At 37.3% G+C, this 23,081-nt stretch overlaps 1 protein-coding gene across 3 annotated transcripts in view; it reads right to left on the bottom strand.

The window, feature by feature from the left end:
- Positions 1-23,081, bottom strand: part of APBA1 (amyloid beta precursor protein binding family A member 1) — a 79,520-nt gene that overhangs the window by 13,190 nt on the left and 43,249 nt on the right. For 2 of the 3 annotated variants that reach the window (XM_056513998.1, XM_056513999.1), the window contains 5 exons: positions 13,408-13,509; positions 10,123-10,162; positions 6,154-6,299; positions 1,490-1,522; positions 285-371 (listed from right to left, as the gene is read on the bottom strand). In XM_056513998.1, the coding sequence (XP_056369973.1) occupies positions 285-371; positions 1,490-1,522; positions 6,154-6,299; positions 10,123-10,162; positions 13,408-13,509 (408 nt within the window). The remainder of the gene's footprint in view (positions 1-284; positions 372-1,489; positions 1,523-6,153; positions 6,300-10,122; positions 10,163-13,407; positions 13,510-23,081) is intronic. The other variant, XM_056514000.1, reaches the window with a different exon arrangement.

The following is a 23,081-nucleotide window of genomic DNA, read 5'->3' as shown; positions in this document are numbered from 1 at the left end:
AGCTAAACATTTTGGGCTACTCTGGGAACAATCAATACTTGATGCAGCATGGCTCAGAAGACATAAGCTGACTGCAATTATCTTACACACAAATTCTAATAATTTCTACAGTCAGACACACCAGAGTAATTGACTGTATGACGAGGCTTTTGACCATGGATTTCTGACTAGAGAGGAATACAAGAGCCAGCACATTTTAAAGACAAATTTTAACATGTAGGTGAAAATCGATTCTATGGAGTAGTCTACTCCATCAACACTGACAAGGGTGTCTATGTCTATACCTGTGTATCTGCATTCAGTACTTTTATTCTTTGTGTAGAAATGAAGAGGTCCACTTCAGTCATGGGTTGAGATTCACCTTCTGGAGCCTGCAAGTAAATGGATTAGAGTCAAACAAACACATTAGGTAACATATTCACTAATTATGAGTTAGTTCACGTACAGGGGTGCACTAAGACACAGTCACCAGAACAGCAATGCAGGATAGAATATTAGACTGCAGAAGCAAAAGATAAACACAAAGATGTGGAAACTATATCATATACGTGACAGTGAATTGGGTATTGTTTGAAAAAAAGGTAACCTTATAAAAGCTTGCCTGCTATTTTTCCTGATTCAATAAAATTATACCTTGACTGCAACACAAATGATAAAGATTTCTTGAAACACAATATGATTATACGATTTTCTGCACACTTTGAATCCCTCTTCAAGTAAGGTTTTGATACAAGCCATAGAAAGGCCTAACAGCATCTCCTGCCTGAGGAATTTCTATTTGGGCTAGCAGTGGCTGCCAAGACCAATGGAAAAATCTGTACCACAGGAGGTATACTGTTTGAGCTGTTCTGGCAAGAAGACCTTCACAGTCAGACAACATACTTTTCAAGCAGTAACCCACTTTAGAAGTCATATTTTGTTAATAGAAAGCAAACATTTGTAAAATTTTTAGAAGTATATTTGTTAAAAAGTAATTGAAAGCTCCACAAACAAAACTTATTACAAAGATGAGTCAATCTCAGTGTATTACTGTATGTATGGACATAAACTTTTTTTTTTTGCATCCAGCAATTTGACATCTCTGTGAGTCAAACAAAGCACTCTTACAGAAAGATAAAATAGAAAAAAAAAAGTTTAAAAACTGAAAAAAACCCACGCTTCATTTTTATCCATCATTTTACAAAGTTTAAACCTTTGCCATGTCAGTCCTGATTCTTTAATATGCATTTTGGGTACTGCCTCTAACCATTTGATAAATCCAATCTTTCTTCTCTTTCTAACATGAAATGGCTAATGATAAGCAACAAAAAATGGCCAATCAGGCAACTGATTTCCCAAATATGTCAACTTGCATGGAGGCTCAGAAATAAATCTGAAAAAACCTTGCTGGATGCAGAAAATAAAACCACAAAATAAAAAGAAAGGAAAAAACCCTCCCAGAAAACAAAAGAACAAGCATAACATCAAGCTGATGGAGTTTGTACTGCACCTTCTTCCTGCTTTTGGCTAATTTCTGGGCCATCTGCTTAGCATGGAACAAACAGAGACAGGAGAACAGTTAGAGAAGAACTTACAGAGACTCCAAGTCAAGCAGGAATCTACAAACTAATGTCAGGGCTCACAGATTACTAGCTGGTCTAAATTAGTCCCTGCTTAGGTTAATTTTCTCCTTTTCTTTTTAGCTTAAAAATTATAAAATTTCATGTTTAGCACAAATAATTTCAGAAATGAAAAGAAACAGTACCAAAAGAGGCAGGAAGAACACAAAAGGATTTTTTTTTTTCACTTAAAATGTTACTTGCAACAAACAAGGTTATTTTGTGTGCAATTCTTTTGGTGGGGGAGTAGGGTGGTTTAGAAAACAACAGAGCTTTCTCACACAGAAGTGTAAACTATGAGCTTCTTTCTTCTGAAGGCACACCAATGTAAAAGGTGAGAGAAAAATTTTATGCCTTATTATTACAGCTTTTTTAGATCTCATACTTCAACAGACTTAAAAAAAATAACCTCCCTAACACTATGCTTCTTATTCCTGGAAAAATAAAATTACAGAAATCACCCTAATTTTCTCTTTCTGAGCAAATATACTTGTACCAATGTTCACAAAGTGTCTCTGGTCAACAAATTTTTCTGTGATACCTACACAAAGACACGTCCACACTATCATATCTTTTCAAGCAAGCAGTGGAGCACGTATTTCAGCTCCAGAAACACCTTAAAACTGGTTTCTACTAACAACCCAAACAAACGTAATTTTTACAGTTTTGCAATCATGAATTCAAACCAATGGTGAACTGAACTTTACGGACTTGCTCACTGAAGGAATGCAATACTCACCAGGCTGGCCCTTAACTTCCAACAGTAACAACCTCTTTGTTAATTAATTTTACAGGTGTGCTTGTGGTGGGAAGGAGGATTATAGTTACAAGCTCCATATAAATTCAGCACTAACTACTTTTACAAAGAGCAAATAGGAGGCCTGAATCAAAGACACATTGAACATTTTATACTGATGCTCACAACTTAAATCTGTCAAGTTTTGTCTAAATAAATCTGAAAACAGCTAAAGTTTAGGCCATGTTGCTTACTTATGAATAGAAACATACTCAAACTAGCTTTTAGTCACTTTTTTCAAACTAAGAAGTCTTTTATAGCCTGATACGTTATTTTGCAACAGGTGACCGCAAACTATTGTAAAAGCAATTAATACTGCCTTACGTGGCAGGCTCTTCATTACATTACTCTCAACTTAAATTAATACTCAGAAACAACATATTTATCTTGAATAACAGCTTTATCAAAATACACTATGATTCCACATACTGAAAATTCTGTTCTTCAAATGGAAGCATATTGAAGAACTACTTTCAAATATTTCATAAAAGCAAGGCAATGATATGGAACAAGCACTTTTAATAAGTGATTTAACACCGCACAGAAATGTCACAAAGGAAGTTATGGTCCATGAAATAACAAAAACATTAGGATAATTCTATGCAAGATACTTTATTGGACAAATCCTCTTTATCACCATATTATTTTGCTAACTCAAATCAAAGATTCTTTCTGTATTCCTAGAAGAAAAAAAACTAACAGAAAATACCTAACCTACGCACTTTTTTTTAATATACAGAATTCAGGATTTTTAATTAAGGTAAGTGAAATGTATTTATTTATATAGATGAAATTTCCAAAATACAAAACATTAAAACCCAATAAGCTTCTGCTTTTGCTACAGAGAGGTCCTAAATTTACTCAATCCATTTAGTCTCTACAAAAAAAGTTCTGCAACTCAGTGAGCATTGAGAGGACACTGAGTGTGTGAAAATGTGTGAAATATTAAACTAAATACCCACATATGGGTTCTATCCTAAATTATACTCAGGAATTAAACCAGGTGTTACCTAGAAATGTACAAACCTGCCACACGGCAAGCTAAAACTGCCTCCTAATGAAATATTCGTAACTACATTTGATCGACACCTTCAGAGCAGTGTATCTGCTTTAACATAGCTAAACTTCATAAGAGATTAAGGCCAAGCAAAAAAAACACCCAACTCTCATACTTTAAACTGAAAAGATACTTCTTTAAAGAAGAAGCATGGAGAATTGTTTTCAAAGTCTGCTCACATTCCAAATTCAAGAATATGTGGTCTGAAGGCTCTGCTAAAAGGAAGCACTTAAGGGATTATTAAATTCAAAAGGTATGTGAAGGCATAAATAGCAGGGCTTAAACAAAGCTCTTCACCCCTTTTTAATATTCAGCTTCAAGTCTGTGTATTTTCAAAGCTCATTCTTAATTCATTCATAAGCTTTGTTTTCTTCAACAACGGAGAAATGGTTGGCATGCAACAAGCATGGCACTCTCTAATCAAATAGGAGTAGGGCACAACCTTCATAGTCACTGTACAAGCCATAATTTACATATCTGGGATAAAGAATATCTGATGCAGTGATGAATCTGACAGCAGGAAGTCCATCTGTCATAATAAATTTCTCTCTGAAAATGTTCAGCCTCAATGGCAACCAGCAACAAAAACAGCCAAAGCCAACCCTAATAAGCCAAAGAGCCCATGGTGCAGGGGGGTTACCTGAGCTTTTCTTAGAAGCAGAAAGCAGTAACTGTCCAAGAAGTGTTCAAAGGTACTAAGGTATTGTGTACAATATATTACAAGTCAATACTTTTCTGAAATACACTGTTTCAGGAAATTAAATATACCAGCTAGGGTTTTATCAGCCAAAAAATGCAATCACTTGGGCCTCAAGCCTGAGACAAATACACTATAAGCAAGGCTATGCATGTCTGCTGGTTTACATAGTTGCACAAATTATGGGGTTTATGAGTGAGATGCATTAAACAGATTCCTTCTGTTTTGACACACAGAAATGCTGAGGCATAACAGAATCCTCAAAATGGTATTTTGTTAGCGAATTTCTACAAAATACGTTTAGTATCAGAGAGAGATTCTACACTCTTACAACTCAAAGGCCCAGTTTGAATCAATTCTGTTTCATTTTTTTCTACCACATCCCTGCAATCTTTTTCTGATGTGTATTCCCACACAAGCCTTACCTTCTGAGTGCAAACTCCCTGTGCAGCCCCAGGTTCAAGTTCCACTCCTATTTCCTATCATAGCTGATGCTAATCTTTCCCTTCACCCTCCAGTGATGTGTCCCTCTTAGATCCAGCCTCACCAAAGCCCTTGTTTCTCTCCCTTCTCTTCCTTACCTTTAGTTTCCTGTTCATTCAAATCAGACAAGTTTTCTAAAACAGCCAAGCACCGGGAAGGAACACAAAGAGATTACTAAACACAAGGGCACAGTCTAAGTTGCCCAGAACAGGAAAAAAACATACTCTATAAGGAAAACTCTTCACTGAGGTTTGGGGAGAACTCAGCAAGACCTGCCATTGTTGAAAAAACTTCGTGTAACATATTTTTAAAGAATGCTACTTAATCCAGAGTCCCCAGTGAACAAAGATAAATCACTCTTTTGCAAAAGGCTCAGTAGTTGAGGTCAGTGAAGATTTCTATAAGATGGTGAAGGATAATCTCTAACATAAAGGCTAATTTTTGCTTTTTCTAAAATGTGAGTTTAACAATTTTCAGACACAAGGTTACAAGAAGCTGAGCATTTGAACATCAGCAAAATTACAATTTTTGGAATTTGTCTCAATTAGTCTACTTTTGTCAAAGTTACATACAGAGAATAAACTAAACACCTGCCATGGAAGGAATAACAAGAGTGGAAGCTGACCTTAACAGACAATACTATTGGTCTTGCTGATAACCTACTCTTTCTCTCTCTTTTATACAATTGCACACCAAATCTGAGTTGGAACCCAAAATAAAATATACAAAAGAAAAACACACAGATATTTAACTACAAAAAATTCCCAGAGTGGGTTGTGTTGATTAGCTGAATCAGCAGAAGATGAAGCTGACTAGCCTACCAGCTAGTCATGTATGGGTAGTGGGATTGTTGCAGCAACCTGTACAACCGTGCAATACTTCATCCACAGACCCTTAATTTCAGCTGACAACGTCATAATCGTAACACACAGTAAAACAGCATTCCCATTGCTGGGAATAGCCTGTATAGAAATCAGTCGGAATTTCTCTTTCAAAACAAAATCTTTCAGATTCCAGGACAAAATATTTTTCCACATTTCTCTGCACCATCACAGGTTTTTTTTTTAAAAAAAAAAAAACAACACCTTGCAGCTGTTGTGTGTGGAGAAACAAGTTACCCACAAAAACTAAAAAATAACTGCAGTCATTACAACAGTACCAGTTCCACTGACTGCCAAGCCAGAAGAAGCTCCAATACTTGACAGTTATTTCCTTAACCTATTTTCCCTCCACACCCAGATAATACATAACTTTGACCACACTCACTTCAGATTCTAGCTTAGTGTACGAGTATTTGTAGTGGCACGAGTATTACCAAAGTGAATTAAAATGAGTTGGTAACATCCCCTTATCAGTCTTGTTCCAAAAGTGGCATTAAAGATACAATTTATTTTGTAGAAGGAAGGCTGAGGCATTTTTCTGAAACTACAGATGACCTCACCTGAAAAAATTACTGCATAGGAAAGTTCATACCCACAATCATAAAGAAGCCATACAGGAAGCAGCAGAAATTACTCCTCACCTTGATCCTGCTGACAGCCTCCTGAGCCTGCATCATTCTCACATTCTTGGATGGAGTTTTATCAGAAAGGAGTTGAGTTGAACCAAGGTAATTGGCAGCAAAAATGATTCCATCAATTAAGTCTTCGGGATCACAAGGTCCAGGAACTGTAATACAGGAAAGCAATCACTGAAGACAATCATAGCAATCAGCAGAATAGCAACTTGAGCCTGCACCTGATGGCTGCAAATCCTTCTCTTAAGTACTTCAGCTTTGCATGACAAAAAGGCAATCAGTACTTTCAAAGGCACAAATCATAAAACAAATTATATCAAAATTTGTGGTGGGTTGACTCTGCCCACCCAAAGCCCTTCTACCACTCCCCTCCTCAGAAGGGCAGGGGAGTGAAAACATGATGAAAGTTTCATGGGGCAAGACAAGAACAGGGAGAGATCACTCATCAGCTACCGTCATGGGCAAAACAGACTCCACTTGTGGAAATTTGTTTAATCTGTTTCTAACAAAGTCAGAATAGAATAATGAAAAATAAAAACATGCTCAGACACCTTCCCCCATCCCTCCCTTCTTCCTGGATACACTTTCATTCTCCATTTTCTCTATCTCCTGCAGCCAGAGGCACAGGGGAATGAGGAATGAGGGGTGTGGGTTCATCACATGCTGTCTCTGTTGCTCCTTCTTTGTCACAGGGAAGAGGCCTCTTCCTCTGCTCCAGAAGACACCTCACACAGGAGACAATCCTTCAGAACAGACTGCTCTGGTGTGGGCTCCCTATAGGGTCACAAGTCCTGCCAACAAACCTGCTCCAGGTGGGCTCCTCTCTCCACTGGGCCACATATCCTGCTCCAGTCTGGGATTTCCATGGGGGCATAACCAGGTTTTTTTGGGCATCCAGCTTGGGGTCCTCCAGGGGCTGCTTGTGGTATGCATTCCACTGTGGACCTCCATTGGCTGGAGGAGCCAATTGCCTCACCATGGTCTTCACCATGAGCTCCATGGGAATCTCTACTCTGGCACCTGGAGCACCTCCAGTCCTTCCTACTCCACCAACCTAGTCTTCAGAGATCTTTCTTTTACACATTTTCAGCCCTTTCTTCTCAGGCTGCAGTTGCTGCGGTGCAGAGTCTTTTCTCCCTTCTTAAATATAATATCCCAGAGGTACTACCACTGTCACTGATGGCCTCGGCCCTGGCCAGTGGTGGGTCTGGCTTGGAGCCAGCTGGCACGGACTCCTATTGGACAGGCAAGAAGCTTCCAGCAGCTTCTCACAGAGGACACCCTTGGTGGTGGGATTACCCACTACCAAAACCTTTGCTACACTAACCCAGAACAACATCTCTCCAGCAAAAGCTACAACTGGTAATCCAGCCTGTTTCTCACAATAGCTCATTCTTTTGTGAGTAGAGATCAGCTTGGAGCAAAATAAGCTGTGATTTTCACTGTGATAAAGGGAAAGACAATTACTCAGCTTGCTCGTAACCCACCAAAAACAGCCTTGCAATTCTGAGACCAACAGTCACAAGCAGAAAAAGGAAAGGTGCAGTTTCACATCAGTCTCTTTCTTGCTTGTGCATTAATCACAACAGGTGCAACAGGCAGAACGACCTCCCCAGGAATGCTCAACATATAACACAGATCTCAATATTTTTATGCCACAGACCTTTAAAAATAGTAGGCTTAACAAGGATACTGTGGTAAAGTACTGAATTAAATAAAAATGTTAATAAATACACAGGGCACAGGCTCTCTTAACAGCAAAGCAACTCTCCTAGTCCACAGATCCTTAGAGATCCAACACCCATCAATTTCTGTGGAAAATGATGGGGGTGTAAAGTGTTCATTACCAAGCAATGCAAATCCTTACAAAGCAGCACTTATGATTTGTAAGATTTTTGGTGCTTGGCAGCTTTATCTAAAAATTTTATACATGAAAATATTCCATTTTGACACCATGTTAAAACTGTCATGAATCAAAAGGGAGGCTGGTTAACCTAAGTAACTTCCTGTTCTTAGAAGGGAAAACAATTGTTGTTCAAGACAAGTGAGAATATAAATCATATTAAAGAATCCCCACAGTAAATATGTTCACATTTTATCACAAAACACCTGTATTTACATTTGTAATTCTTTTTTCCTCTAAAAAAAAATCAAGGGATATCTTGAACTGTAAGGTGATGGGGCTTTAAGTTTCAAATTCAAATTCAAACTCAGAATGCCAATTATGTTCTAATGATAACATATGAGACTAAGAATCCCTCAGAATGAGCATGGGTAGCTTTGGCCTTAAGGAAAAGCAAGTCATTATTATGATTAAAATAACAAAGAAAGAGCTGGAGATATAGTGAAACTATACACACAGTCAGAAGCACATGTATAAATCTTGTGAGCCGGCTTGTCTTCTTTATAATTTCTTTAAATATAAAAATTTATGACCAGCAATTTTAAGACGCTCATCTCCAGCGTGCAGTTTGCTCAGGCAGTATATATCTGGAAAATTCTCAAAATGAACAAGTCACTTGCAAGCACATGATCTAAAGAAATTGAGTTATTTCCTAAGGGAAATTCATGCATCTGGAAGTGCTACATATTTACACAGAAATCACACAGTATTTTAAGTGTTGCTATTTATTACTCTACACATCGAGGCCTTTTCACCACTACCACCACTTCACTATAAAGGATGCAAAACCCTTTATAGTAAAATTTCTGATGAAAATGAGGAAAAAAAAAGGGGTGGGGGTGAAGGTGTAAGACTCCAAGAAAGTGGCATATTAAAGCTAAAAAAGGTACATGCTCCAATTGCATCAGAGGCGAACACACAGACAGCACTGCTTTTTAGAATACCTCCTCCTTTTATTAGCTCTGACACCAAAACTATTACCTCAATGAAAGCGTAGCATACGTGCTAGCAAATTTTTCTCGGGATGGCTGGTGCATAAAAATGGAACATTTGTAATTTTAAGGAATTTTGTGCTGGACTAAGAAAATTTTAGTTTACAATTTTTTCTTCCTAAGGCAGAGGTAATTATTCTTAAAAGCCCTTCATAGAGAGGACTATGAACAGGTGATGAATTTAAAATCTAAGAGAGATCCTTCACTATTGCAAAATTCCAATGCTTAGCTGAGTCTCGGGCCAGACTCCAAACAGGCATCTTATACTCTGAAGACTAACAACGATCAATTTGAAGCCTAAAGAAAACAATCACATAATCAATTAAACACAGCACACTGTAAAGCAATCCAAGGAGTGACAAGGAAGTCTAAATAAAGTATTACATCAATGTATTTCTAAAATTTCATCAAGCACACGGAAAAACCACTGTCAAGGGGAAAAGTAAATAAAAAAACCAATGAAACTTTTGTTTTCTACTTCTGTCATAACTGCACACAACTTGTGTTCTTCCTGCAGTACACAGATGATGCTGATTCATACAAAAGGGAACAATTCATGTGGCAGGTAACTTGCTTTTTCACATTATTCTGAAAAATTTCAGCACTACTGAAACCTTACATTTGTAGGGCAGGTAGCTGTTAAGCAAAGCAGATTTTCACTGGCAGGCCCACCAAAAAAATCCAACTGAGATTAGACTGAACCTGCCAATTGAAATCAATGCTGGACAGAGCACTACAGTCTTCTTGCTTAGTTTGTTTTCCTTGTCCACACACATCCTTTCACATCACATAAATATAAAGAAAGCAGTGTTTCTAGTGATATTGAGGAAAATAACCAGCATAAGATACAGAAACTATGAATGAAACACTACAAAACAAAAAGCTCCGTGGTACCAAATTTCTGAATGAGCACAGTAGGATTTAGCTCAGGTTCTAAATTAGAGCAAATTTAATCTAAATCAGCACACCCAACCCTTGCAGCTCTCCTATTCAGCAAATAAAAGTAAAATTTTATACATTATAAATATGGGTGGGTTTTTTTATGTGAAAAAACATTTAGAAACTGTAGAACTATCTTACCTTCAACATACGTTGGAAATGAAGCCAAGCTTTTTCTGGACTGTAATTAAGACAAAAAGGATTTCAAACAGAAAATAGCATGCACAATTATGCATTAAAAATTTCTCCATGCCAAAAAAACCCCAAACTTATATCAGCGATAGTTATCAGTAAAGGCACAACACCAAGCACCTACTAGAGAAAATTCAATGTATTCCATTTGTGTCTATCTAGCAGACAATATGGTAAGACCAGATTTCACTTACTTGCTGGTCTTCAGTGCATTAATTATCTATAATAGGTGCTCTACTTTCAGTAATCAAGAAATATACAGGAAAGTACATAATACCTCAAAGATACTGGATCATCCAACAACAAATAAATGCATACAGGAGAAAAAAAATTATACTTTACTGTTATAATTTATGACTGAAACCATAATTAACAAAATACAGTTACTCATTAGGAATGGTTTTAGATGTATCCCTCACATTAACAGAGCCCAGAAAAAACTTCCTGGATTTTAATAGGCTAGGTAGCAGCCTCTACTCTGTGGGATAACTGGATTAACCATGACCTCACCACCAACTGTGCTTACACCATACTGAGCACAAAAGCACATTTGCTAACACAAATTACACAAATAGTGAAGAAATAAATAGAAATTTGAATTGTGCATGTAAATACACACACTAAAGTAATACCACACATCCTACTGGTATTTTCTGTGAAAGACTGGGAGACTAACCCTTCAGACATCTGAAGGCTACAACTTTCAGGGAGGGAGATTCACCACTTTGTTTGATCAATAAAGAACACCACATACAAAAATTTATCAAACAAAATTGTGTGTGGCACTATATAATTGGTAATGGATATAGTGAAGCACCTCCTGCTCTCATAGGCAGGCAAGAGGATAGTTAATGAATCTGTAACTGATTGTACTAGCAGTAACTTCAATGACTGCTTAATATAGCTCTATTAAAAGACATGATTAGAATAATGCATAAAATCTTCAATAATTTTCAGTATATTTCCAGATGACATACATGGAAATATATGCCAAATTATATTTTTTCATGACAGACAACTTACCAGAGTCTGTGTACTAGTGGAAAAAACAGGCAAAACTACAAAGGTGACAGTTATGCAACAGGTTGACTAACTTAACCCCAAGGACAACTTTTATTTCATAAGATATGGAAAACTGATATAACAAATAATATTTTTAACCAACAATGCATATTTTGCTATAAAATAAAATTTGTGAATTAAAAACAAAAGGTATGTGACACAGACAGCTGAACCTGTGCAAGCTGCAAGTTCTTTTCACTCCCTATGAAAATTATTAAGCTGTGTTGAAAATCCAAGAACCCTGTCCATCAGCTTCTGTACTAGCATTGATACAGATGCCAATAATCAAGGATCTGCTGCTGCCAACACATTTAAGCTGCTGTGAGGACACTGGCATGCCTTTTCTCATCTGTGTCTCTTTCAACTCTTCAGATGAATGCTCCTACTGAACTACCTATCCATACAGACACCAACAACTGTTTGTAGTAATTGCTGATGTAGTGCTACAGGGGAGATTCAAACATTGGGCTCTAACAAGCATAGCGGACAAATCCCCTACACACAAGAGGCAGCTCATATATATTAATACTTTACAAAGTATTTATTCCTTTTTTAACAGTGAACAAAATCTATGATACAGATTTAGCAACTGTTCAGCACTCTAACTGGCAACTCATTTTCAGGATAGAGTGGTGCAAACCACTATCATATATGTCTTTATTCTCACTCATAAATTTCAATTTTCTTGTTCATTACCAAGGTAGAAAAGCATTCTACTAAAACCACTAGAAGAGTAAAGAATCAGGTAAAGTTACCAATAGGTAGAAACCTACACCTTTTAATTTTACATAGCCATGAATAATGAAATATCAAGGTCATTAATATTTTATTACTTTCAATAATCTTGTTGCCTTCTGGTATTATAAATTTATATTTAATAAAAGGGTTTTTTTAAGATTTAAAAATCCAGAAATTGTGAGGCTGTTTTATCACTTTTACTCTAGCATTAGAAATAAAGTGGGAATTATTTTCCATCTGAGGGAAATTAATAGCCCAATACATCCTACAGTGAAACCTGGTTTACCACCTCTGTAACTATGTGTAAGCACATCCTAACAACTGAAATCAATAGTGTTTTGTGTGTTTTCCTTTTTTCGGTAAGTTTATTGATACATAAAAATAGCTAAAATATAGAATACATAGTGACAAAGTCTGTAGTGAAAATGCTTAAGGCTTTAATAAGATAACAGTAAAACAGATAAAAACTTAAAGGCATGATCTATAGTTGAAAACTTCAGAGTATGAAAAATTATAGATTTCTTCAGTCTTTTGAAATTTTCATTATTTTCTAAATGCAAATGCAGACTGGCACAACTACATACATGTTACAAGCTTTCCTATCCCTTGATAATTGCAAAAGTAATAAGGAACAAATGGATTATTTAATTAGTGTTTCATTTTTAATCCACTTAGAGTAGATTAGGTTTTTAATCCTGTAAGAAAACTCATGCTTTGCTATGAGTAACAATATAGTATTTTGTTGTGGTCATTTCTAGACTGTTTTCAAGTTTATTTTAAAAAGGCAAATAAACCAAATATATGCAGATTTTTCTGTTTACAGAACCTGCTACTCTGTACTAATCCAAATCCTTCTTACATCAGATTATTTTCTTTTTACATTATGAGCAGTTCTATTCACACTTATCTAGTTTGGGTGGAACTACTGCAGTCTAAAGCACTACCAGATGAAGGGAAGAAATCCCAAACTATATAGATTTATTCTGAGAATCCTGGAGTCAGGAATTGAACTCTGACTAAAAATCACTTGCAGGCCAGTTTTTACAATGACAAAATATTAAGTAGCATAATTTATAATGTAATTAATTTAATTTAAGCACTTTTTCATCTGGCTGACAAATATTCCTTCTTAGCAGGGGAAAAAAGGAAAGGCCTTCTTCATTATGTCTCTGCTACAGAGGGATGTTGACTGTTTGGTAAATCAGCTCCCTGCAGCCTGTTAAACAAATTTAGTGATAACTGAACACAGAGTCAGAAATGCCATGACAAAGAGTCTTCAGTATGTTAGAAATTCAGTCAGATAGCCAGGCAAGCATAAGGTAAAGAAGAATAAGGAAAGAAAAAAGAACAGGGATTGCACAGGTACAAGAGAGCAAGGAAAATTAAAAGGCACAGTCGGCATGAACAAGACTGTGGCTTTTAAAAAGGTTTTACCTCTTTATTAGTAGAAGCCTCTGCTGTACTGCAGACATCCTGGTGATGTTGCCTGCTTGATGATTCAGCACCTCGAGGTGAAGAGGAATCTGGAGATGGAGACTAGACATGGCAAGAAAATCAAAAGTTATTGTGAGTGCCTGATGCAGAAAAAAAGCTACATCCTGCTCTGACATTCTAAGAAAGAAAAGGTAAAGACACTTAAGAGTAAGCTGTGATGGGAGACAAGTGAACTGACTTTAAGCAGCACACAGAGATTTAGCTAAAGTTTATTTAGTTGTCAAACAGAGAAAAGTGAAGAAAAGACTGAAATTTCCCCATAAGCACACGTACCCTCATATATTATTAAGCTGAGGTGCTAAACTCATTTAATCTGAGCAGAGGAAGGTCACAGCAGCTGTCCATAAATGTTATTTCATTATCTTAGAAAACAACTTTTATAAATGATGCAGGGTAATACTGATGTATTCAAGAATTTATATTTTATATATTCAATTACAATTCAATACCAGTGTAATCAAGGACTGGGATTCCTCATTCTAGATCCAGTAAAAACTTGGAAAATATTCAACAGTTCATGCTATGAGCTCAGTACACACTCTTTAGAAGGGATTTCATCATTCTTTTTCCATAAACAATTCAGTGCAGCAACTATATATGTGATTGATCAGCAAGTATCTTGATAAAGTGGAAGAATGTTCTGGGAAAGGATATTCTAATCATAGACAATTCCTAATGAATGCTGGGGATGTGAAAAAGCCATAGCAAGGTATCTGAAGTACAGAGTAGGGGGCCTGGTATGAGGGCGTGACACATGAATATAGTATGTGGAATTAACAAAGGTAATGGAAAAGAAAGGGAGTACAAAGCTTTAACCCAGCACACATTTTTAGAGGCAGATTTTAAGGAGATACCTACAAAACACGTCTGCCCAAGCCAAAATGGAAATCCTCAAAAGGGAAGTTTAGCATTTAACTACAGCTGGGTATTTAGCCCAATAGCCCTGGCATTCTACTCTCCTTTAATATAGGAAGAGTGCAGCTCTAGCTTTGCCAATTCAGCAGTTTATCACTGATGGCAAAACGAGCCAAATGCTATTCTTATCTTTTCATACACAGCATGACATAGCTTTTCTCTGAGCCAATGAGTCATACCAGAAAAGGGATACATTTCCTGTGGTCTGAGCTGGCAGCAGCTCCACCCTCATGCTCTGCATCTATTGCAGCTGAAAATATAAGTTCCATAAAATAGTCTACAAAAAAATCCACAAAACCAAAACCAAACCAAGAACACCAATTAAAACTCCAAACATTTAAATTTTCCTTAGTCTCCCTTAGATATGAATTGAAAGAAGAAAATGTAACTCCCTTCTCTGCTTCTTTCTGTTGACATTCCTCTATCTCAGATTAACAGCTAAGGATTAAAATTACAGTTAACTAATAAAGGCTTCCAAAGAGTTAAGAAGCAATTCTTTACAGGTATCTCCTGTGTTAAAGAGCAGTTGCCACATCTCCCCATATTTTGAATCACAACTGCAAGACAAAGGAAGGTGCAGCTGTGAAACAATCCCTAGAAAGCTGGCATGTGGTTGCTCCATCAGACTGAAGAATTACTTGCCACAGAGAACATGTGAGCAGGGGCCGTGGGAGAGATACAGGCTCCCTTGACTTCCCGTGTAATTACCAGTCAACAGTGCCACTGTGATGCAACTGCACAAATGGCAACTCCTATTTACATAAGGAGGAGTTTTCATAGTGCTCACATTTTTATAATTACGCAGTATTTCTGTATTATTTTAAAGGTGCATAATACTATCAACACAATAATGATATTTAGACATTGCAGGATTAAGCCTTAAACAAGGAAAGAAACAAAGAAATCAATTTAAGCATCAAATGTGCACACGTACACACAAAAAAAGTGCTCTTTACAATGGCTGAAAACTGTCATATTCACACACACAAGGATAAAAATAATTAATTTAAACCAGACATTTAGCATTAAGAAGCTGTGCATAATTCGAAATGGACTAATAGTTACTCTAGTAATTATATACTGTATACAACAGTTACTACAGTAACTATATATACTATACTACTCCAGTTACTCCACTGTAAGTGCCTTTACTTAGGTATTTTCATCTACAGACTATCAGAACTAAGTTCTTACACAGCTTTCTATGTACTCAGTTTGAATGTCTGCTCAAGTATTTATTTTGAGGGAGAAAATCCCTGAACACCAACCAATCAACCAAACCACCTGAAAAAAAATAAACCAAGAACCAGAACTTCCAAACCCAAATATCAAACATCTTACAAAGTCTGCTGCATGACATGCCATGAGAGCTGTCCTTGAAAACATTTGTACAGGAAAATCCAGTCTTTGAAGAATTAACACTTTTGACACCAAAATACATTTTTAGAGGTACTGCATATAATGCGCAAGGAAAGCATGCAGTCACAGCAATAACAAGAAATATTTTGATGGATCATAGTGGATAGATAATTTGCACAGCTGCTCTAAAATAAAGCCTAAGTAACTGTTTCACTGCCATTTTTTGTTAACAAAACAAGTTCCAGAAGTCTAACAAAGCTCTTAGAACAAACATAGTAAAGTTACATGACACATGCTGTTATTAGGCACAGATTAAGTCCATCAATGGAATCAGAATTTTTTTTATATGCAGATATAAAGTGATAGCCATCCCTTTTTCTCTTAAATATCTACTTACATTTTTCTTACGACACTCAACCTGGTACATCCAAAAATTCTCCATTTCAATTTCAGTGTTGTTTTGACTCTAATATGCAACTCACTCCACCTGAAAAACCTTCCTTGCTCTTATGCAGAGGGATTTAGTAACAGAACTTGTAAAAGGAGAGGATTGTGTTGCATCTAACCTATCCAGGTCAATCCAGCCGTCTCCTATGCAGTTCATGAAGAGACATGTAACTGAAACACCTTCAAGTACAACCACTTGCTCTTGCTTTATAATTGCAATGCTATTTTATGTTCTTTCAGCAGATCATTTGAAGCCAGTACAGCATTTGGGTCACAAAGTCACACACAAGGCTAGGACAGAGGGAATGATTTCATAGAATCACAGAATCTTTTATATTGGAAGGGACCTTAAAGTTCATCTAAAGATCATCTAAATCTAAATCATCTAAACAGGGACACTTTCCACTAGACTGGGTTGCCCAAAGCCCCATCCAGCCTGGCCTTGAACACTTCCAAGGATGTGAGGCAAACTGTGCCAGTGCCTCACCACTCCTGCAGTAAAGAATTTTTCCTTGTATCTAATCTAAATCTATTTTGTCAATTTGAAGTGGTTCCCCCTTGTCCTAGCACTACATGGCCTTGTAAGAAGTTTTTCACTGACCAGTACCCCCAAGTCCTTACCTGTAGAGCTGCTCTCAATGAGCTCTTCTAGTCTGTGTTTGGGATTGCCCTGGCTCATGTACAGGACCTTACACTTGGCGTTGTTGAATTTCATGAGGCTCTCACAGGTCAGGTCCCCCCTCTCAAGCCTGCCTATGTCCCTCTGGATGGCAACCCTTCCCTCCAGTCTGTTGACTGGTGCTGGCAAAGTTGCCAAGGGGACACTCAGTCCCACTGTCCATGTTACTCACACAAAGATGTTTTGTTTTGAAAAAGGTAGTTTACTCAGAGCTTTTTTTATAGGATCATATGTGTGGACAAATCAACAAATACTTCAGAAATTCAGGATTCACTTCAACAACAGAGCATTGTTTAACTGACACTAATGTCTACCCACAGGTATTATAGCACATGTACGGCAAAGTCTGCTTGTACATTAGCTCAGGAGATAATCAGATAAAGCAAGGCTTTAATTTTTAAGTTTTGGGTTTTTTTTTAATTTTAGAGATAGTGTTCTGAAAAAAACCCACACATTCTAGGAAAAGGTCAAAACACTATGGAATCTTCAGGTCCAACACACAAGCATAGTCAGATGCATTCCATCACAAGAACTGCCTTTATCACGACAAATATGGCAGTATATCTCCCAGGTATTAGGACAACTGTGTGATAGCAGTGTCCACTGTCATTTGTACAGCTCGAATTCTGCTCACTAAAACCCAGACTGAGACCGTAGGTTTTAGCTGACATAAATCCCCATAAAGAATGAAGCTAAAATCTAACAATTATTGGCTGTCTTTGTTGAAAATTTAAGTATAGTGCTAAAAGTGGTGGGCTTGAAAGAAATTATACCAAGTTAGCACTTTACACATACTTGTACACTGTGGCACAATCTATGCAATCCAATTTATAATCTTGATGTATAGATGAAACTTAACTCTGTACTGTTCTGGTATAACTGTCTCTGCACATACCCTTTGCACTTTCTCATCAGTTTGCTGGGTGGTCCAGGACCTGCCTCCTGTCAGTTTGTGAATACATGATAGGACAAGGTGACCTGAGACAAAGTTACTGGCTGAACTGCTCATTCAGAACAACACATTTGATTAACTGCTATAGGACTTCTCCATACAGTAATTTCAGGGAGCCTAAAGAGATTCCCCCGAAAGGCTCCTCCTGTGCCCAAGACAACTGGTAAGCATCATTTATCATTTTAGTACCACCTAGTTAGCACCCAAAGCAAGGGGCTCTGTCAGTGAGGGTCAGGGTCAGGAGTCTGAGTGATCCAACAGCTGACTCATGCATTGCTGCTGCAGAAATATCCATTTGCTTATGGGTAAGACACTTGCTGGTAGTCAACAGAAATTATTCCTGCCTATGCAGATAACATCATGTACAACAGTCTTATGTACACATTTAATGAAGGAGGCATTTTGTATGTAGCTTAAGGTAAATAGTAGCAATGGATCACAAATGCTGGAGTACAAATGCAGTTTGGGAAGTCTTGGTTTGTGGAATTTCCCCTGATCCAGATGATGATGCCCTGCAAAGACAGAGCTTCCTGTCAACTGCCACCATCTAGACAATGAAAAACAATCTTATTTGAGAGATCTGACTCAGTGCTGGCTGCTTCTCTGAGTATGGACTTCCTTAGCCATACTTTCACTTCAGCTTCCAGGGCAGTTTTATGTGTCAGTCCGAAAAAATCACTGTGGATTCCTCCTGCTTGTTCAGAAGATTTTAACTACAGCAAGTGCTGTTTTAGTTTTCAACAGCACAGAAAAATCAAGTTACTTCCATCTTTCAATAACTTAAAAATGTAATAAAACAAAATACTCAAGGGGTTAAGTATCCAGTACTCACCATAATTTAAAAGCCAGTAACTTATCTGGGAGTGTTTGCCTTCAAGCAGACTAATTACTAAATTTAAGCTTTCTTCTGTGTGATTGATGAATAAAATGCTGTTTTGTTTCAGCTTGCTTTGGTTCTTCAGTGATTTTTGGTTTAGGGCATTTAGTGTGTTTTTCCTGCACAAACAAAAGCCTGAGTCTCTCATAAATGATGGAAAGCTGACCTACAGTTTGTGTGTTCAACCAATGGTTTTAAAAGATCTGCTCAGAAAAAAACCTAAACAATATGCTGTCAATAAAACCTCATCTGTATTTCAATTGTTTCCTTTCTCTCTTTTTCTCCCTTAGTTCATTTATTACTGAAGCCTGCTTAATTATTTAAAAGACTTCTCTATTGCCTCTTAATAATACATTACTCTTGCTGTGGAAAAAGTGAAGCAAATTAATCTCAATGAGAACACTGAGGTATAAAAATTGAGCAAATCCTGCAACTGAGAATGCAATGGTTGAAATAAAATATACATAACCAAAAACAACAGAGAAGCAAAACAATGTGGCTCAGCTCTGTTCCACCTGGAAGACTTGACTTCAGCTCTGAGTTCCTATTTCACAAATCTAAACCACTCAAATACATGGTTTTACTTTGTATTAGGGTTTATTCTAACATCTCACCACCTTGAATGCCTGCAGAGAAATACAGATTATAAACATCAGTGGTAGGGCTTTACAAAACCAAAGTCTTGGCATGCAGAAAAAAATCATGTCCTGCATGTCAACAAAACTTGGCTTTCAGATATGTAACTTCATGGATAACTGAACAGACCTCTTAAATGGACAATTTCTAACTCCAAACCATTGTTTTCTCTTGATTATGGCAGAGTCAAAGCAGGCAGCCTGCTTCTACTCTGATTAATTCGCAGCTCAAAAATTTCTAATTTACTTTTTGAGCTTTTCAGTGCTTTTCTCAGTAGATTTTTGTACTTCTACAACTAAGCAAGCCGCTCTTCTCAAAGTTCAGTAACAAAGATACTTTTTTTCAATAGATTTTAAACACCAGAATATTTCATTGTATTTTGAATTATCTACTACACAAAACTGCAATCCTTTCCACTTAAACATGTGGATGAATATTTATCCTCAAATACAGATCCATGCACTGCATGTCTTCTATCTAGATCTTTATACACCACAATTGCTGTGCTTGTCTAGGCACTTTCACAGCAGGTTCCCAGTGGAGAATTTGACAAGAATGGTGAGCAAGAGCTACTTAAATGGGACATGGGCCTACCCTTCCAGTGAGGCCGCTGTGTGGATATAGAATGTATTTTCCCAAAGGGTCTCCTGCTCCACTGCTCTCAGGCACAGGTGTACTTAAGATTCCATGCATAAGCTTTTTCACAGCTCCAGCTACAAACTTTATTCAGTACGATGGAAAGGCTGAGAGAACTGGCATTGCTCAGCCTGGAAAACAGAAGGCCTTGGGTGACCTGACTGCAGCCTTCCAGTGTCTAGAGAGAAAAGTTAGAGGGAGATTGTGTGCAAGAGCATGTAGTAACAGGACAAGCAGAATGGCTTCAAACTGAAAGAGGGCAGGTAGACATTAGGTATTAGGAAGAAATTCTTTACTGTGAAGGTGGTGAGGCACTGCAACATGTTGCCCACACAAGATGTGGCTGCCTCATCCCCAGAAGTAGTCAACACCAGGCTGGATGGGGCTGTGAGCAACCTGGTCTCCTGGGAGGTGTCTCTGCCCATGGCAGGGGGATTGAACTAGATGATCTATAAAGCCACTTCCAACCCAAGCCATTATATGATTCCATGATTTTATGGGTGAACAAAATCTCTCAATTTCACACTCAGAAAACACAATCTTGTTCCACAAGAATCAATAATGCAGCTTCACAGCCTCTTCCTTCAAGGGACAGTGTCACACTTCTTGCAGCTGTGCAGCTCTAGCTGCTACTGTATTTGAAAAAGAGATCCTCGTGAAGCCATATCCAAATGATGGTCTGCTTTGGTTTAAAAGGTTTCTGATAAACAGACTTCGGAAATATATGTCAATTGTACAGATCTCATTTGTGTGGCAAACATTAAAAAATACCCATACTGCCTTTATTCAAAAGACACTGAGGATTTTTCAGCTTTTATCAAATACACAAATACATGTTCCCCATAAACTCACTGTACACACCTCTGATTGAAGTGAAAGCATGCATCATAAAACCAGGACGCACAGGGCACATGGTAACTAATATTCTCCATTGTTAAATATTCAACAGGTACCTCTTCAAACTATTTATTTATTCATTCACAGAAGTCTGCTACCTGCCTCCTATACCACAAGACTACCAGAGGTTGTTACAACAGAATCATACATGGACAATTCATACATCTTACCAAAGATTTCTTTTGAGAAGAAATACCCAGGAATGACTGGTAATCCTAGTCAATTAACCTGTGAATAAAACTGGAATCAAGACCTCTTATGTACACACAGACACAAAGATGTGTACCTATCTTACCACCACAGTCATTGCATGTCTTCCCTAACAGCCCCAAACTACACCTAGCTGCAGGTTAGCTGAATACTTCTGAAATTTTAGCCTCTTAAAAGTCTCTGGACACTTCCAAATGGCATTCTACCAAGCATTCTCCTGTGAATGTATTACCCAAATGCTCAGCACTGGGGAGTAACAATCACCTTCTTGGGAAAAAAAGCAAAGGAGGCCGCTGCATTTAATGAGTCTCAACCACAATTCATTCTTCTGGCTTCACTGGTCTCCAGTGGTCAGCCTCTAGCTAAATAAAAAGTGACTGTTGTTTGTATCTAAAGAAGCCTTAAGAGTTTCAATACTACATTATTAAGAAAACAATATTATTAGAAATAATTTCAAATAAGTTCTATCTCTAAAAGAAAATAGTTTTGCTAAAAAACAACTTGAGGATAATTTTCAAAGTAGACCTGCAAAATAACTGAAGGCAAAAAAAGCATCCAATTTGCATTATTTATCTGCAGCAATTTGATACTTCTGGGGAAAGAAAATGGTGTCTGCCTGAAGGTGAAAACACTCATTTCCAGGTCAATGCTATAAATCAGACTGAAAAACATCTCTGGCATATAATGGTTACACTGAAAAGCCCCTATCTGAGACCTTGCTTTTTTCTCGAGGAGACAGAAGAACAATTTAGAATTAGATGAATGGGTTTTAACTGTATTTTTATGACATTGGCCACTTATGGTCAACTTGGTCAACACCAGCTATTTTTACCTAATTTACAGCTAAGCAATTCTAGGAATGCTTCATTAAAAAAGCAGACAGTTTTTGACTTGCCATCTAAATTAAAGAATCCAGTAAAGCAAATATATACCTCTTCTTCAGGGAAAAACAAAATTCCTACTCAGTCCCAGGTCCCTTTTACAACAAGTCTTTCCCTCAATCTGCTATAGATCTTCTAAATTTGTGTAATTTACTTCTCCGTTCCATGAACACAGACTCTTTGTAGATCTACAACCATCATTTCTCTCTACACTGAGCTATACTAAATACCATTATAAATCACTGTTTTGACTTCAGCCAGCCCTGAAAATTTCAAAATTTCAGGTTTTTATCTGACATGGTATGAAAAATACTGAACGAGAAATTAAATTTTTGGTGCAAAATACCAACCTGTATGTACTTCAATATCTAGCATATGCCAAGACAAACAAAAACACCTGTTTTGTTCACTATGTGAGTCATACTCACTAGGCTGAGTCATATCAGGACATCTCAAAAAAGTTCAATTCTGCAAGATGCACCTGGATTTTGGAGAGCAGGTGAAGCACCTTCAGAAGAACTTGGTGCTCTCGGGATCCCCAGCCTAATGTCACCAAGACCATCACCGTACTCAGTGTTACAATTAGTTAGGAAGCAACAGGAACTCTTTGATCCTCCAAGCAATAACAGCATTTACAGACAATATGGAAAACACAATGTGTAGAAAAAGAGTAACGTGATTTATGTGAAAATGGGGAGAGAAATAATTTTTGTTTTGTAAACTTCTAAAGTAAGTTAAAAATAATGGTTTTCCACACAAAATAATCTGGGAAGATTTCTACCCTCACATGACAGCAAGTCAACTCTATAACAGACATAATTTTAAAAATATTTGTAGAAGTAACTTTTGCAATACAGTTTTTTTAACGTTCCATTAGGTTTTCTATTAAGAATCGAGAAAAAAATCCCACCACACACTCACCACTGTTTTTCCAACAGTTTTACAGGAAAGATAAAATCTGTTTCAATCAGCTTGCATGCTTTTCCAGCATCCAAACACCACACTCCAAAAATTTCCTTCCAGTTGTAGAATACAAGCCTTCCTCATTTTGAAGACAGATAAACAAATCAGAAGGCTGCCATAGATCCACCTGGCATATGATCTTTTTTCACCATCTGAGTTTCC

This window comes from Oenanthe melanoleuca, chromosome Z (genome assembly GCF_029582105.1).
Source record: "Oenanthe melanoleuca isolate GR-GAL-2019-014 chromosome Z, OMel1.0, whole genome shotgun sequence".
In the NCBI taxonomy this organism is placed as follows: domain Eukaryota; kingdom Metazoa; phylum Chordata; class Aves; order Passeriformes; family Muscicapidae; genus Oenanthe; species Oenanthe melanoleuca.
This window is presented reverse-complemented; position numbering and strand designations above follow the sequence as displayed.